Consider the following 17,372-nt stretch of genomic DNA (forward strand, 5'->3'; position numbering starts at 1 on the left):
CACGATTACTAGCTATGGAGATTGTTAAGAATTTATAATACAAAAAGATACTGTGTGTAAAGGTAGAAGATTAAATAAAGGCTGCTATTTAACTGATCACCAGTTTTAATAAAATTTAATACCAAAAAAATCTACTTTACCACCCTAAAATAATGAATGATCACCAAAATTGTAACACCATTTTAATGTGAAATGATTACCAATTTTATTACATTTTACTATCCTATTAAATAAAATGACACCAAAATAATCATTGTAAACCCAAAAATAGTAAATGACCACCAAAATTAGAACTCCATTTTAATGTAAAATTATAACCAAATTTTTAAATCTTGCTATCCTATTAAAGCAAAGCAAAATTTTCTAGTAGCATTTCGTTTCTGTATGGGTTGCAGTTCAAACCTAACCTAACCCACTTTTCTAGTAACATTTCGTTTACTGTATGGTTCGCAGTTCAAACCTAACCTAACCCACTTTTCTAGTAGCATTTCTTATCTGGAAGGGTCGCAGTTCAAACCTAACCTAACCCACTTTTCTAGTAGAATTTCGTTTCTGTGTGGGTCGGAGTTCAAACCTAACCTAACCCACTTTTCTAGTAGCATTACGTTTCTGTAAGGGTCACAATTCAAACCTAACCTAACCCACTTTTCTAGTAGCATTTCGTTTCTGTAAGGTTCGCAGTTCAAACCTAACCTAACCCACTTTTCTAGTAGCATTTCGTTTCTGTAAGGTTCGCAGTTCAAACCTAACCTAACCCACTTTTCTAGTAGCATTTCTTTTCTGTAAGGGTCGCAGTTTAAACCTAACCTAACCCACTTTTCTAGTAGCAATTCGTTTCTGTAAGGGTCGCAGTGTTAACCTAGCCCACTTAACTGATAGCAGTACAAACCTAACCTAACATACTTTTCTAGTAGCATTTCAGTATGCCTACCTAAGTTATGCGGTGCGGGGTACGGGGGTTGAGCGGGAGGGGCTAGTAATTTTGGCATCATTTTACTTTATTTGGTAATATGTATAAATTTTTTGGTATCATAGTGGTTTATTTAGGTGAAAATATCGCATTTATTTGGTCTTCAAGATTTGGTGATCATTAATGATTTTTGGTAATCATTCAATATATTTGGTATTCGAATACAATTTGAAGTGCAGTCGTAATTAAAATGGTGGTACATTTGTAATTTTAGGCCTTATTTTTTTGGTGTTCAGTAATTTTTTTTGGTAAGCATGATTTTTTTATTTAGGGTACCAAAGTATTTTTTGGTGGTCATTATATTTGTAGCCTTAAATAAACAATATATAAGAAGATGCTGTTCATATTTGAAACCATATAATTATATTCAATAGTGGTAGAACGGCGTGGTTTCAATGCGTGTTTCAACGGAGTTCGAGGTAGGAAAAAGCCGGCAATATGGCGTCATCGGAAGCTAATTTCAATTCGATTAAAATTAAACAGTTTGCGGGGGAGGATTTCGCCATTTGGAAGTTCAGGATATGTAGCATTTTAAGGGCATACGACTGCATAAAGGCTATAGAGGCAGCAGGTTTCGCGAGTGTGCCTGAGAATAAAAATGCAGAGGCGAAAGCACAAACGATAATTATAAATGGCGTGGCCGACAGTCACATCGATTACATTCAAGAAGAAGATACAGCGTATAATATGATCCAAAAGTTAGAGAAACAATTCATGAAAAAAGGGACTCGAAGTAAACTCTTTTTACGACGTCAACTAAATGACATTAAATACAAGGAAGGGACACCATTGTCGGAACATTTTGTGACGCTATCAAAAATATTTGGACAATTAAAGGATGCAGGGAGTGCGCTCTCAGACGAGGAAAAGATAAACTTTATTTTGTTATCCATGCCAGACACTTATGAAATTATAGTGACAGCGATCGAGTCGATACCTAACCTCACAGTTGATATAGTCAAGGATAGACTGCTGGGTGAAGAAGAGAAGAGAAATAAGAGTATGCCACGCGCACCTGAGTACAACAAATCAGCTTTTCTATGTTTTAGTTGTGGCAAAGAGGGACATAAAAAATATGAATGTAGAGAAAGACAAAATTATCATAGCGCTCAACCTGCCCACCAGCTGCAGCACAGCTCATCAAATGGAAGAGGATATCAAGGACAGACGGGTTATTCAGAACGAGGTTCTTCATCGAGTGAACGAGGTTTTTCATCAAGTGGACGAGGTTTTTCATCTAGAGGACGAGGCTTTTCAAACCGAGGACGAGGTTTTACTAACAGAGGACGAGGCTTTTCGAACCGAGGACGAGGATCTTATGGGAACGATTATGGACGTGGACATTCGTATGTGGCGTCAATTGACAGTGAAGTTGAGCATGCTTTTCTTGCAGAGACTGAAACCCAAGGATATGACAAAGAAGATAAGTGTGACTTAATGTGGTATATAGACTCGGGGTGTTCGGACCATTATGTTAATGATAAAAGACATTTCTCAGAATATATTGAACTCAGCCAGCCTAAGCCCATCTCGGTAGCAAAGAAAGGAGTGAATTTAATGGCAATAGGTGTTGGCAACATTCGGGCAAGGGCATTCATAGGTAAGCGGCCAGTTATTTTAAACATAAAAAATGTATTCTATGTGCCTGATTTAAAGAACAATTTACTGTCAGTTTCAAAGATTGAAGAAAATGGTTACAAGATTGAATTTAATATAGGAAAAGTCAGAATATACAAACACAATTGTTTGACCATGATAGGCAATCGTGTAGGGTCATTATATACAATTAAAATGGAAACATTATTTGAAAAGGAATGTAATTATAGTAATAACTGTGACAAAAATGTGAGACAGCTGTGGCATCGCAGATATGCTCACCTAGGTATAAAAAATTTGACCTTATTATCAACACAACAAATGGTTAATGGTATGGATGATTTAACTAAATGTAAAAATAATATTCCTGTTTGTGAGCCATGCTTGCTAGGTAAGATGACAAGACAACCTTTTAACAGACCTGGACGTAGAGCGACTAGACCCCTTGAATTAGTACACACTGACGTCTGCGGACCAATTACCCCGGTGACTGAAGAAGGATACAAATACTTTGTGACATTTATTGACGACTATACTCATTTTGTATGGGTATACCTACTATCCAACAAGAGTGAAGTGTTTGACAAATTTAAACAGTATTATTTCTATGTGACAAACCATTTTAATGCTAACATATTGAAGTTAAGATCAGATAACGGGGGAGAGTATATTTCTAAAGAATTTCAGAGCTTTTGTTACAGTAAAGGGATACAGATGCAGTATACAGTGCCGTATAACCCCGAAATGAACGGAGTATCGGAGCGTATGAACCGGACATTGATGGAGAAGGCTAAGACTGTTTTGATCGACTCACAACTGAAGAAGGAGTTTTGGGGCCATGCAGTATTATTTTCAGCTTATGTCACAAATAGGAGCCCGACTGAAGGGAAAACGCAAACGCCAGCAGAGTTATGGGAAGGTAGGAAACCAAATGTATCTAATATGAGAGTATTCGGATGTACAGCGTACAATCATGTACCGAAAGAATTTAGACAAAAATTGGACAACTCTGGTAAAAAACTGATTTTTATTGGATATTATACCACAGGATATAAACTTTATGATCCCGACACAAAGAAAATTATACTGGCACGGAACGTGATCTTTGATGAGACAAAACCAGATTGTGACAAATATACAAAATATGTACTGGACAAGACAGAGAAGGAAATGAGTAAAGATGAACAAGAAATTGAAAAGGAAACAAAAGAGGAAAATGACGAAAATTATGAAGAAAAGGAAATAGAGAAGTTAAAGAATAAAGATAATGAAGAAAGTCAAAATAAAGATGACATAAACAAGATGAAGACTGTGACAGAGAAGACAGAAAGCTCAGAAAGAGGGAGAGAAAAAAGAGAAGTAAGAAAACCAATATGGCAACGGGACTATGAAATGTGTACCACCAGATACCTTCGTACCTTTACAATAAGCTAACCTGGGCTCACAACTCCAAATCCTCGGAGGTTAGGTCATCTAGGCTAGGTACCTGCAACTTGTCTGCCCTCGTCACAACTCGGCGGCCTTTCGTGGTTGTTTCCGTTACGCCGCTATGAAGATTTGGAATGACCTGCCTCCACGTATCCGTTCGCTGAAGTCGTTAAGTGGTTTCAAAACAAAAAGTCGTGCGCACTTGTTACAAATTCAACTACAAACATTCCAGTAACATACTTACAATTATCATTTTTATTCACTCACACGTTTTTACTCACTCACACACATTTCTGTTTATAGCAAAACTATGATATGTCTTAGTTTTAGTTTAGTTGCTTTAGTTTAAGTTTTGGCTTCTCTTTTTTCTGTGACTTTGTGCAACTGTTCTACATTCAAATACAAGTACTGTGGTTTGGTGTTACCACACCAAATACCAATAATTATTGTCCTCGCAAATTTTTTATATATATTTTTTTTTTAAAAAGACGGTAGTCTATGTCATGTGATTGTTCTTTTCTTTTCTGGTTTTTACTTGTGTATTAATTTTCTATGTTTTCCTTGCTATATCAATAATAATGTTCATGTTTTTTTTTTTAATCAATGTAAATAATTTACTTGTGTGTCGTTGGCGTAATACGTGTCGCCATTCAATTTTAGATTAAGTCAGGTCCCCACAGAAAACCAGCGCCACGGTCTGCCGCGGCATCATGCTGAGTGGGGATCCTATTTTAGCGTCCTAATCTGTTTTATGTCTGCATACTTCTCTTTTTTTTACATGTACTATGTTGTGACGTTAAAATAAATGTATTTCTTCTTCTTCTTCTTCTTCTTAAATGGACCTTGACAAGGATGATACAGCATTATATGCGTTACTAACAGGTTATCAGGATGCTCCTACAAATTATGATGACATTAAAGGAAGAAGAGATGAAAATGAATGGAAGAAGGCAATAAATGAAGAATTAAAGACTTTAAAAGAAAATGAAACATGGAAATTTGTACCTGTACCTAAGAATGAAAAATTACTGGATAGCAGATGGGTCCTTACAAAGAATAATATAGGAGAAGAAGAAATATGTAAAGCAAGATTAGTTGTGAAAGGTTACCAACAAAAAGAAAAATTAGAAAATATATACTCACCGGTTTTGAAGTTACAAACATTAAGAGTTCTTTTATCAGTTGCAGCTCAGAAGGATTATGAAATACACCAAATGGATGTAAAAGGTGCTTTCTTGTATGGAAGAATTGATGAAGCGCTATACTTAAAACCCCCACAGGGTCTGACAGTTCCTGATGGTCATGTTTTAAAACTACAAAAATCCTTATACGGTTTAAAAAAGAGTCCTAAGTATTGGTATGAGAAATTCACAGAAGTTATCACAGAATATGGATTTACCCGTTCGAAAAATGACTACTGTCTTTATAATAAAGGGGAGTTATACTTGATTTTGTATGTTGATGACATGTTGATTGTAGGGCCTAGTGTGACTGAAATAGAGAGTGTTAAGAAATTTCTAAACTCAAAATTTCACATGAAAGACTTAGGTAATGAAAAGCTAATGTATTTAGGCATTAATATTCAAAGGAAACATGACGGTATTTATCTGAACCAGACAAACTATTTGCAAAAGGTAGTTCAATCTTATAAGATGGAGAATTGCAGAGGTGTCAATTCACCTATGGACCCTAATTTTAAACTGGACTTTGACTCGAGTGAAATTGACTTGACATTAGAACACAAGTGTAGATCACTTATTGGCTCTTTAATGTATGCTATGGTAAGCACCAGACCAGACTTAGCAACAGCTGTGTCATATTTGAGCAGATTTCAAACACAACCAACTTTAAAGTTATGGCAAGCATTAAAGCGTGTATTGAGATATGTTAAACAAACTGTTAATTATAATTTAATATATTGTAAATGTAAAAATGAAAGCCTAATAGGTTTTGCAGATGCAGATTTTGCACGTGATAATGACAGGAAATCCACAAGTGGATATTTGTTTCAATTGTTTGGTAATACTGTGACATGGAAATCAAAGAAGCAAAGTACAGTTGCTTTGAGTACTACGGAGGCTGAACTAGTTGCCTTATGTGAAGCATCTGTAGAAGCCTGTTGGCTAATTAAGTTAATGTCAGATTTTAACATTAAAATTAATAATGTTGTTATTTTTGAAGATAATCAGAGTACTATAAGAGTTGTTCAAAATCCTGATCAGAAACGCTTGAAACATGTTGATGTAAAGTGTAATTTTATAAAAGAAAAGGTTGAAGAAGGCTTAATTACCATTGAATATATAACTACAGCAGATCAGATAGCTGATATACTAACTAAACCTTTATCAGGTGAAAAATTTGTAAAACTGTGTAATTTACTTAATTTGGTCAAATGTTAAAAGGATGTATAAACATTGAGGGAGAGTGTTGAAGTACAATGTCTGTACATCCCTTTTATTACTTATTTACTCTATACTCTATATTATCTGTGGCACTTGAGATTGCATCACGATTACTAGCTATGGAGATTGTTAAGAATTTATAAGTTTTTTTTTCCGCTTCCGGCCATCGTTCGAGCACGTTGTGGAGACGAAAAAATATTTGGAAATCAGGAGAATTCTGTGGTTTTAATTGTGTTTTTTGTGCGTGATCGTTTTGTGTTTGTTGTTTATCTGTGTGGTAGCGTTATCTAACATTTGGTAAGTGGAAACAGTGGGAAGGGTGGCAATTACTTTCATGTGAGGTACTTGCCACCTTTTCCGTGACGACATGATGTCGTCAAACACGTTTGACCCCGGGAAACCTCCGGATGAATTCGTGGTTGTTTCGAATCCGCCGTCACCAGCCGTTCACGTGGATGTAGTAGAATCGACTCCCCGCAAAAGAGACCGCGCTGAATCCAATTCAGATGATGAGGCCCCCTGTGCCAAGCAGATGACCACCCAGAATAATGGCTCTAATGAAATGAATTCTATCATGTCTGCCGGTATAGAATCGCACCTGCCTCTATCTCAGTCCCTAAATTCACTAGATTCCACTCAAACGGAACATGAAGCAGCCGGTGGCTCCCCCGGCCCTTCCCAAGATTCGCTGCTGCCTCTAGGTCAGTTCCATAATTCATCAGATTCCATTCAACTGGAACATGAAGCAGCCGGAGGCTCCCCCGGCCCTTCCCAAGAATCGCAGCTGCCTCTATCTCAGTTCCATAAGTCATCAGATTCCATTCAACTGGAACAGGAAGCAGCGGGTGGCTCTCCCGACCCTTCCCAAAACCTTGTGACCCCTATGGAGGTCCCCCAAAACTCTCTCTCAGATTCAAACAGTTTTATGAGACCCCCCCCTACTCCCCATAGGAATAACTACTTAGTGTCAGACTTAGGTCCATTTATTGTACATGTTACTAAGGACTCATCAGAAACCTTCTTGAATCAAGTGAAGTTCGGACAACTATTATATCAGACCGGTGTAAAGGGTATTAAAGAAGGCGGTGTTAAGAAAGTAGGGCGCAACAAAATGTCGGTTGAGTTTCAAACAAGTGACAGTGCCAATTCCTTTTTGAATTCACAGCTAATAGATGGATACAAAGCTTTTATCCCAACTTTTCATATCTCTCGCATAGGGGTTGTTAAATACATTCCTAAAGAGTTTACAAATGAGGAACTCCCTTCCCTTATTGTCTCGCCTCAAGGATTTGGCAAAGCCATAAAGGCTCGTCGCATTAATTACAAAACCAAGGATCCCAATGATGGGGCTATTCAATGGATGCCCTCAGAAAAAGTGGTGGTTACTTTTGACGGTCAGGCGCTCCCTTCAAGGGTTTTTCTATTTCATTGCTCGCTAGAGGTAGACCCCTACAATCTGCCCACAATCCAATGTTTCAGATGCCTTCGGTTTGGCCATGTAAAGGCTCATTGCCGCTCTCGACCACGCTGTGCAAAGTGTGCCCAGCCTCATGAAGCCTCTGAGTGTAAGGTAGAAGAAGCAAATGTATCCTGCTTGCATTGTCTAGGTCGACATATGGCAACTGACAAAAATTGTACTGAGTTCAACAGACAAAAAAACATTAAAATCACCATGTCGGAGGAAGGTGTTTCTTACTCTGAGGCGGAGAAAAAGCATCCGAAAATAAACCTCTTTACAGTGCTGTAGTCAAGAACCCGTCTTCTGCCCACCCCTCTACTTCCTACAAGGAAACAGTGGTTACGCTGAGGAGACCACATGCTCCTCTTTCCCCTGGCTATGACCGTAGGGCTCATAACGACATAATATCTGGATATAACACGCCCCTTCCGGGCAATGGTGTCTGCCTGTCTGGTGAAAACCGTGAACCCGGTGTCCATCCTCAAGAGTCAACTTCATCTGGCCCCTCTGGCACAGATACTAACATCTCATACATAATCTCTTCGATTGTTTCTTTAGCTGTAGAATTTTTGGTGAAAAATAATTTACTACCGTCCAACGCTGCCGATTATTTGAAACTTCTCTCCTCTCTTCTACCTAAAGGGTAGTATGGCTATTTCGATTCTCCAATGGAATATTAGAAGTGTAAATAAGAATAAATCTGATTTATTATATTTATGTAATAAACATAAACCTTCTGTCATTGCTCTCTCAGAAACCTGGTTAAAACCTTCTTTCTCATTTCGCTTACAGGGCTATACATGCCTCAGACAGGATTGCCCCAAAGGCTCAGCTGGTTGTTGCCTTCTTATTAAGAACGGTTTAGACTATCAACAAATTTCTCTTATTAACAAACCGCATATTTACGTGACAGCCGCTCGAGTCTTAAATATTAGCTTCCTTTCTGTATATATCCCTCACCCTTCTCCTAGAATCATTTCGTCCTTTTGGTCCCTCCTTTCTAACGTTCCCCCTCCCATTCTTGTGCTAGGTGACTTCAACTCACACAGCCCCCTATGGGGATCTCTTTCTCCTGACCCCTCTGGTAGCAAAATTGTAGAACTTCTAGACCATGACAACCTCTGTGTTTTAAATGATGGTAGTTCAACTCGTCGTATATCCCCAACACAGAATCCATCTCCGGTAGACTTGTCTATTTGTTCTCCGGCCTTAACTTCTATAGCTGCGTGGGAAGTCTCTCAATCGTCTTATGGTAGTGATCACCTCCCCATCACCATCACCATCTCTATGGACTGCCCCCTGCCATCTTCGACTCCTCCTCTTCAAAAATTTTATCTTTTAAAAGCTGATTGGTCGCTGTTTTCTTCTTCATTAGGTAACAAAATTGCTGATCTACCTGTTGTCTCTTCAACAAATTGTCTAGATGTCTACCTTCTTTTTAAAAAATCTGTACTTCTCTCGGCGGAAGAATCCATCCCTTAAAAAAAAAATATCTCCAAAAACAGGCGTCCCTCCCTCCCTTGGTGGGACCCAGAATGCACTTCAATAGTTAAAGCACGCAAAAATGCCGAAAAAACATATTGCAACAACATTAATAAAGAAAATTTTATTTTGCTCAAACAAATCCAGGCCAAGTGCAGGAAGGTACTAATTAAAAAAAAAGAATTGGGTGGAATAATTTCTGTGAGTCTATATCTCCTGCCACTCATCCCACCATTGTTTGGAATAAAATTAAAATATTTCGATGTGCGGGGCCCTCTGCCCCTCCTCCGTCTTTTTCTAATAATCCTCCCTGGCTAGACGACTTTCTTAATAAATTGGCTCCTTCTTATGCTCCGAATTTTTCTGAAATTCCATCTTCTGTCTCTTCGTCTACCTCTTTGCCAGATAATTTTCTTTCTAATCCCTTTTTTATCTCTGAACTCCGATGTGTACTTGACTGTCTACCCGACTCTTCTCCAGGTCCTGACGGTGTGGTTTACTCATTTCTTTCTAAAGCGGGCGCTGAGGCGACTTCTTATTTCCTATCGCTAATTAATTGCTTTTTTGACAATGGTGTTATCCCAGACTCCTGGAAGGAACAGTATGTAATTCCCATTCTGAAACCGGGTAAAAATTCGGATCTTGCCTCTTCATACCGTCCCATAGCTTTATCATCCACCTTATGCAAAATTACTGAACATCTTTTGAAAAATCGTCTTCAATGGTCTATTGAAAACAATAACTTATTATCTCGTTTTCAATTCGGCTTTCGCAAGGGTAAAAGTGTTTCCGATAGTCATGCTATTCTGTCAACTGACATTAGACTTGCTTTCTCAAGAAATGAGTGTGTTGCTGCTGTGTTCTTGGATATCTCCTCAGCTTACGATAATGTCATGCTTTCAGTCCTTAAAAACAAGATGTCTCAGATAGGAATTCCTTCAAAGGTTGTTAGCTTCGTGTCTAATCTTCTTTTGGAGAGGACAATTATATTAAGATGGCAGGGTAATGTCTTGGGGAAAAGATGTCTATGGAAGGGACTACCTCAGGGTTCGGTCCTCAGCCCTCTCCTTTATAACTTATATACTATGGACCTTGACAAATCTGTAAATTTACATTGTAAAATTCTGCAATATGCGGACGACTTGGTTATTTATTGTAATGACAAATCTCCACAATTAGCCACTAATAAAATTAACACAGCCCTTATCTCTCTCCAAACGTGGCTTTCTTCTCATGGTCTTTCTCTCTCTCCATCAAAAAGCTCAGGTATTATTTTCTCTAGAGCCAGAAGCTCCCCTCAAACACTATTTCTTTTTGACAATGAATCAATTCCTCTCTCAGAGACTGTAAAATTCTTAGGCGTTATTTTTGACCGTCAACTTAAGGGTGCTCAACATCTAAATTATGTAGCTAAAAAATGTGAAAAAAATATTAACATGCTTAGAGCCCTCTCGGGCGCGTGGTGGGGTACTCATCCTTATTCTCAAAAACTTCTATATAATGCTTTCATTAGGTCCCACCTGGATTTTGGTACTTTCATATTTGAACCTTGTAGTGTCGAAGCTCTTAAAGTTCTAGAAAAAATACAATTGAAGGCGCTTAGAATTGTATTAAGGTGCATGAGAAACTCTCCCAAGAAGGCAATCCTAGTGGAGAGTGTAGACCCTCCTCTAGATCTCAGGCGGAAGCTTTTAGCAGATCGCTTCTTATCCCGCACAGTTTGTTTATCATCACATCCCCTTATCCCCAAATTGAAATTGCTGCAAAATTATTGTAACACTAAACCTTATTGGAGCAAGAAGTCTAAACCTAATTTAGTCCTCAGCTTAGAAAAAATTTCATCTCTCAGAGCCCCCATTCAAAGATACCCCTCACTCCCTCTATACTCGGTTCCGTTTGAATCCCTTATTCTCCTTCCTAATGTAATTTTAGATTGCGGCATTAATAAAAATTCGCTACATCCAAATTCGAAATTTAATAAATTTGCACACGATAACTTCCCAGATTATATATTTTTTTATTCTGATGCCTCTAAACTCTCGGACCTTGGTTGTGTAGGCTGTGCTGTAGTGTGCCCTTCGTTAAATCTCTCAATCAAATATAAACTCCCCCCTGAGTGCTCTGTTTTTACTGGTGAATGCTTGGCCATTTGGGCGGCAATCAAATATATACTCTCTAGTAATCTCCCTAAATCTGTTATTTTCACTGATTGTTTAAGTGCCCTTCAGGCAATTTCCTCTAGACCTTTCTTAAATTGTGCTCGTAATTACATAATAGCTCAAATTAAAAAAGAAATTTTCTCCTGTCGGTTAGCCAATTTGGACATATATTTTGGATGGATTCCGAGCCACTGCGGCATTTTAGGTAACGAACTAGCAGACCAGGCTGCAAAAGAAGCTGTTCTACGCGGAAATGATTCCTTTTTTAAAATCTTCCCCTCGGACTTAGTCTGTATCCCTAAGAAAACAATGTTTAAAAATTGGTCCGTACGATGGAAATCGTCAAAAAAATGTTTTTACTCGTATATCCAACCCTTGATACCCTCTCGTCCTTGGTTTTTTAAAAATCGATCTCTCTCTAAAAGGCACACCAGTATCATTATTAGACTCCGCTTGGGTTTTTATTCTTCGCCAGAACTCTTGCATCGCTTCAAGCTCAGGGACTCCCCTATGTGTGACTGCAATATGGAAGTCGGTACATTGGACCATATTCTTTTTAACTGCCCTCGTAACTCACCCTTCTTTAATTTATACTCTGTCTTAACAAAATTAAAAATACCCCTCCCTATTAAATCTATGTCCTTATTATGCCTCACCGAAAATAAAAAAATATTCCGGATTCTTGCCAGGTTTCTGAGGAAAAATAACATTGTATTATAGTATCTCTCTAATTTGGCATAAGAGATTATATAATATTTGTGTCGTCTGCAATTGAACTAATCACTCACCTTTGTTTTACTCTGCTAAAACAAAACGTGTAGTGGCCCTTGCTCTGTGCGGGAGTGGGTATTTGTCTGTGTTGTCCTTTGTTCGCAGGTGTACACATCAAAACACTTGACATTGGCAAATTTGTGCCAACTAGTTTGGCCAGACCGCCACTAAAATAAAAGAAGAAGAAAAGAAGAAGAATTTATAATACAAAAAGATACTGTGTGTAAAGGTAGAAGATTAAATAAACAATATATAAGAAGATGCTGTTCATATTTGAAACCATATAATTATATTCAATACAAAATACCTATTAATTGAAGCTTCAATATCTTCGTTAAACATATACATAATTGAAATGCTAATGAATAATAAATATGTTTGAATATAATAAAATATTTCAATTATTGCGGAACACATACACATATCTAAGTAGGTATTTATGTATTTTGATTAAATATCTGAACTTTCCCTTGGTTCCCTGCTGGGGCGTGACGATAAAATTATGATCTGATAACCACAATAAAGAATAAAAGCGTTTTTGTTCATTTTAGATATCGTCAAACCTTTGAAGTAAAATTAAAATTGTAAGAAATGTCGCTAGTTTATCGATATGACTTTATCGACATGGCTACAGCAAGGTGGTGTTAAATTGTTAATCGCACACTAAACAAAAGTGGCAACAGTGACAGCTCGCTGAGACCCCGTCTCTATATATTATAAGTCTATGCTTTGGTCGCTTTCTGTATTGATAAAAAAATTGAGTTGGTCGTTTTCTGCATAACTACGGTCAAATTGTCCCGTCTGGTTATTACTTAATAATACCGGGAGCATAATTAAAAAGTTATACTTATTTTTAGTATGGCAATTCAGTTCAGTATGACATTGTCAATTTGCCACAGAAAAAGCGCGGGAAACGTGAAACGTGGCGGTTGTGTGTTTTGGTTTCTCGTACATTTAATTTAATTTAATATAAGAATAAGATCAAGGAATTGGTAAATTGTATATATTTTGGATAGTATTACATGTAAATATTGTTTTTTTTTGTATATATTGTGACATTCACTCATATTAGGTAAGTCTTTTGTAATTCTTTACCATGGCGGAGGATGATCCTCCTGACCCTGGAGGGGAAAACCTCCAAGTTGGTATTAATGTTGAAATTGAATCTAGCATGGACACAGATACATCAGTAAATAATAAGAACGATTTGAAAAGAAAAGTATATAAAAATAAGAGGTGTAAAGATTGTAACAAAAAGAGAAAGCGAAATTCTGGTGGGGAATATGTTTGCGAGTGTGAAATTGTACAGAAGACCCAAGTTCATACTATTACAAATACGGACACAAATAAAGTAGTTTCTGATATTCAAACAACCAAAGTTGGCAGAAATTTATTTTCAACATCTGATGTTGCACCGTTTACGGTGCATGTTCAATTAAAACAAACTGATCCTAACTCGTCCCTGCACCCGGTGTCTTTTGGTAGGTTCTTAGTAAAAAACGGCTTCAAAAATATTATAAATGGTAGTGTGAAACGTATTGGTAGGACAAGAATTTCTATGGCTTTTGCAAATCATATCGATGCTAATTTGTTTGTGACCAATCCTCAACTTGACAAAGAAAATTTAACAGCATACATACCATCGTTTACAGTAACGCGCATGGGCCTAGTCCGTGGTATTCCATCACAGTGGACGGAGGAGGAAATAGTGTCTAACATTTCCGTGCCCATTGGATGTGGAAAAGTACTTAAAGTTCGACGTTTGAACCATAGAGTCACAGTTAATGGTACCGTTTCATGGCAACCCTCTGAAACAGTTGTCCTAACTTTTGATGGTCAAGTTTTACCAAAGCGGGTATTTTCTTGCTACAACTCATTGCCTGTTGAACTGTATATCTTTCCCACAATCCAATGCTACAACTGTACTAAATTTGGCCATACGAAAACTAATTGCAGATCTAGACCCAAGTGCTTTAAGTGTGGTCAGTTGCATCCCGGTCATACCTGTTCAGTGGAGGAAGATGATGCCACTTGCTGCCTTTGCAATGGTTTTCATTTCGCCACGAACAGGGCTTGCCCGGAGCACAAGAGACAGAAGGATATTAAAGTAACTATGGCTAATAATTGTATCTCGTATGCCGAGGCAGTTAAATTACATCCAGCTGTTTCAAAATCATTTGCTGATGTCCTTCTGACACAGTCATCGCCACAGTCGCAGTCTCCACAGTCTCAGCCAAATTTACACCGTAGTGTCCATAATCCAGCCCCAAGTAGAATCATGCAGTCACACAGTTATAAAAAGACAACTTTTTTGAAACCACGTACAGTTAAAAAACTTATAACAACAGGGTATGATGTAGCAGCTCACAATGCTTTAGTTAAAGAGTATACCATCCCATCTCCTCAAAATGGCTGTGCACTACAGCAGGAGTCTGTTAAAGATAATGTATCAGTAGCTGAGGAAATACAAGCATTGATTAATCATTTATCTCAGCCCAATGTAAGAATACCGTCCCACGTTGCCCCCATGCTTGAAGAACTTGTTTCAACTATTAAAAATAATGGCCAAAATTATACAATGGAACTGCAGAAGTGTAATAAATAAAAAACATGATTTAATTCATTTATTAAACAAATTTCAACCATTTGTTTTTGCCCTCTCTGAGACATGGCTCAAGCCTGGAGCTCTTCTTAGAGTCACGGGATATTCATGTCTAAGAGAGGACCGTCCTTCGCGACCTGGCACTCCTGGTGGATGGGGCGGAGTAGCTCTACTCGTCAGGAATTCCATATCATTTTCACCTTTTCATCTTCCATCTCATAGCGATGATTTTTCAATTGTTGCTGCCATTGTAAATAACATCTGTATCGTTTCTGTATATATTCCTCATCCATCATCATCTATTTTTGTTGAGCTTGAACAAATAATTTCCTCTCTTCCTAGGCCCGTTTTAATTTTAGGAGATTTTAACTCGCATCACCAGGTTTGGGGTAGTTCAGCATCCAATTATAATGGAGATCGCCTCATTAATATCTTAGACCAGCACAATCTTTGTGTTTTAAATAATGGCTCTCCAACCCGCCGTACAGCTCCAACAGAGTCAATTAGCGCTATTGATTTGTCTATTTGTTCAGCCGATCTTGCATCTTCTCTCACATGGCATACTCTGGAGTCAACATATGGGAGTGATCACTACCCTATCATTATTACATTTCCATCTTCTATTCCGCCATCTCCAAAACCTAGCCCTAGACTTAAGTATAATTTAAGTAATGTTGATTGGAAACTTTTCAAAACCCGCGTAGAGGAGAAATTGTTGTGTTTACCGGCCATAGATGATAGTAATGTAGTTAGTTGCTCAGTTGCATTAGCCCAGACAATGACCGAAGTAGCCAATGAAGTTTTCCCGGTTAAAAACAGTGCATCGGGTAAAATACCTTCTCCGCCTTGGTGGGATGATGATTGCACCCAAGCAATCAGAAACCGCAAGGAGGCTGAAAGAAAATATTGTCATTTTATGACAAATGAAAATTTTGAGACATACATGCAAGTTGCTCGTGAGACTAAAAAATTGTTACGAAAGAAAAAGTTTGATGGCTGGAAGCGATTTTGTTTGTCTCTTAGTCCTAGTGTTAAACCGTCCATAGTATGGAATAATATTAAAAGATTTAGACATGCTTTCAATGAGACCACTAGACAGATTTTTCCTCCTAACCTTGCTACAGAGTTTATGGACAGATTAGCACCTGCTTCCGTCCCCGAAGAATATGTATTTCACCCTGCTGCCTTTTTATTTGACTCTTGCTGTTTAAACAATTTAAATGGGCCTTTTAAAATGGAGGAGTTAAAAGCTGTATTAAGTGGTTTGAAAGATACTTCACCTGGGGAAGATGGAGTTCCTTATTCCTTTTTAGCAAATGCCAGTGATGGTATTCTTTCTTATTATTTAAACATAATAAATTCTGTTATCCAGTCTGGTACAATTCCTGATTCTTGGAGATCTCAAATAGTTATTCCTATTTTGAAGCCATCCAAACCAGTGTCAGATGTCTCTTCTTATCGTCCGATTGCCCTTTCCTCAGTATTTGTTAAAGTAGCAGAACATTTAGTTAAAAACAGATTAGAATATTTTGTAGAAAAAAACCAATTACTTTCTCATAGTCAATTTGGCTTCCGAAAAGGTAGGTCTACTTATGATAGCTTGGGTATTTTAGTTTCAGATATTCGTCTGGCATTTTCTAGAAATGAGTCAGTAGTAGCTGCTTTTCTTGACATAAGCGCCGCTTATGATAATGTCTTAGTCTCAGTGTTACAAGCAAAACTTCACAAATTAGCTATACCAATAATGTTAACCAATTTCATAATAAACCTTTTATCAGAAAGGTCCATTAGCCTTCTCATAGATGACAACAATAGAGTTTCCCGCTTAGTGTGGAGAGGGCTTCCACAAGGATCCGTATTAAGTCCTTTGCTATATAATATCTACACATTTGATTTAGAGTCATCTTTAAATGACACTGTTAGAGTCTTGCAATATGCTGATGATTTATTATTATATTCGCCAAACCTTTCTATTGAACAGGCCAGTAGATCTGTCACTTGTTCTTTAGGCTTATTCAAATTATGGTTAGATTCAAATGGTCTGGAGCTCTCAGTGTCTAAAAGTGTTGTAGTTTTGTTTACTAGAAAAATGTTTCCTCCTCCGATCAATGTGCAATTTAATAACTGCTCAATTTCCATTAAAGATAAAACCAAATTCCTAGGTGTTATTTTAGATAGTAAATTAACAGGTCTTCCACATTGTGATTACATAGTTTCTAAATGTGAAAAAAATATTAATATCCTCAGGTGCGTTTCAGGAGTTTGGTGGGGTTCACATCCTTTTTGTATGAAACTAATGTACAATGCCTTAATAAGAAGTATTTTAGATTATGGGACATTTTTGTTAGAGCCTGGATATGTAGCTGGATTCCAAAAACTAGACCGTATTCAATCTAAAGCCCTGAGAATAATTTGTGGCGCCATGAATTCAAGCCCTATCAAAGCTATGCAAGTTGAGTGTGTTGAGCCTCCACTCCATTTACGACGCCAATATCTTTGTGAT

At 37.6% G+C, this 17,372-nt stretch overlaps 2 protein-coding genes across 2 annotated transcripts in view; both read left to right on the forward strand.

Annotated features, from left to right (window-relative positions):
• Positions 1-8,328, forward strand: part of LOC134680080 (negative elongation factor D) — a 90,408-nt gene extending 82,080 nt beyond the window's left edge. The window contains exon 13 of the mRNA XM_063539115.1: positions 8,319-8,328. The gene's annotated coding sequence lies outside the window, so the exon portion shown is untranslated. The remainder of the gene's footprint in view (positions 1-8,318) is intronic.
• A 4,853-nt stretch (positions 8,329-13,181) lies between these two features.
• LOC134680034 (uncharacterized) lies at positions 13,182-16,394 on the forward strand. The gene is made up of 2 exons (XM_063539016.1): positions 13,182-15,323; positions 15,367-16,394. Exon 1 carries the CDS (start codon positions 13,364-13,366, stop codon positions 14,870-14,872), a length of 1,509 nt encoding a protein of 502 aa, XP_063395086.1. The 5' UTR covers positions 13,182-13,363; the 3' UTR covers positions 14,873-15,323; positions 15,367-16,394.
• The last annotated feature ends 978 nt before the right edge of the window (positions 16,395-17,372 follow it).

This window comes from Cydia fagiglandana, chromosome 3 (assembly GCF_963556715.1).
Source record: "Cydia fagiglandana chromosome 3, ilCydFagi1.1, whole genome shotgun sequence".
Classification (NCBI taxonomy): Eukaryota; Metazoa; Arthropoda; class Insecta; order Lepidoptera; family Tortricidae; genus Cydia; species Cydia fagiglandana.

What these genes read in the sequence shown, in the direction of transcription:
- LOC134680034 (XM_063539016.1), top strand. Translation starts at nt 13,364, where the DNA reads ATGGCGGAGGATGATCCTCCTGACCCTGGAGGGGAAAACCTCCAAGTT.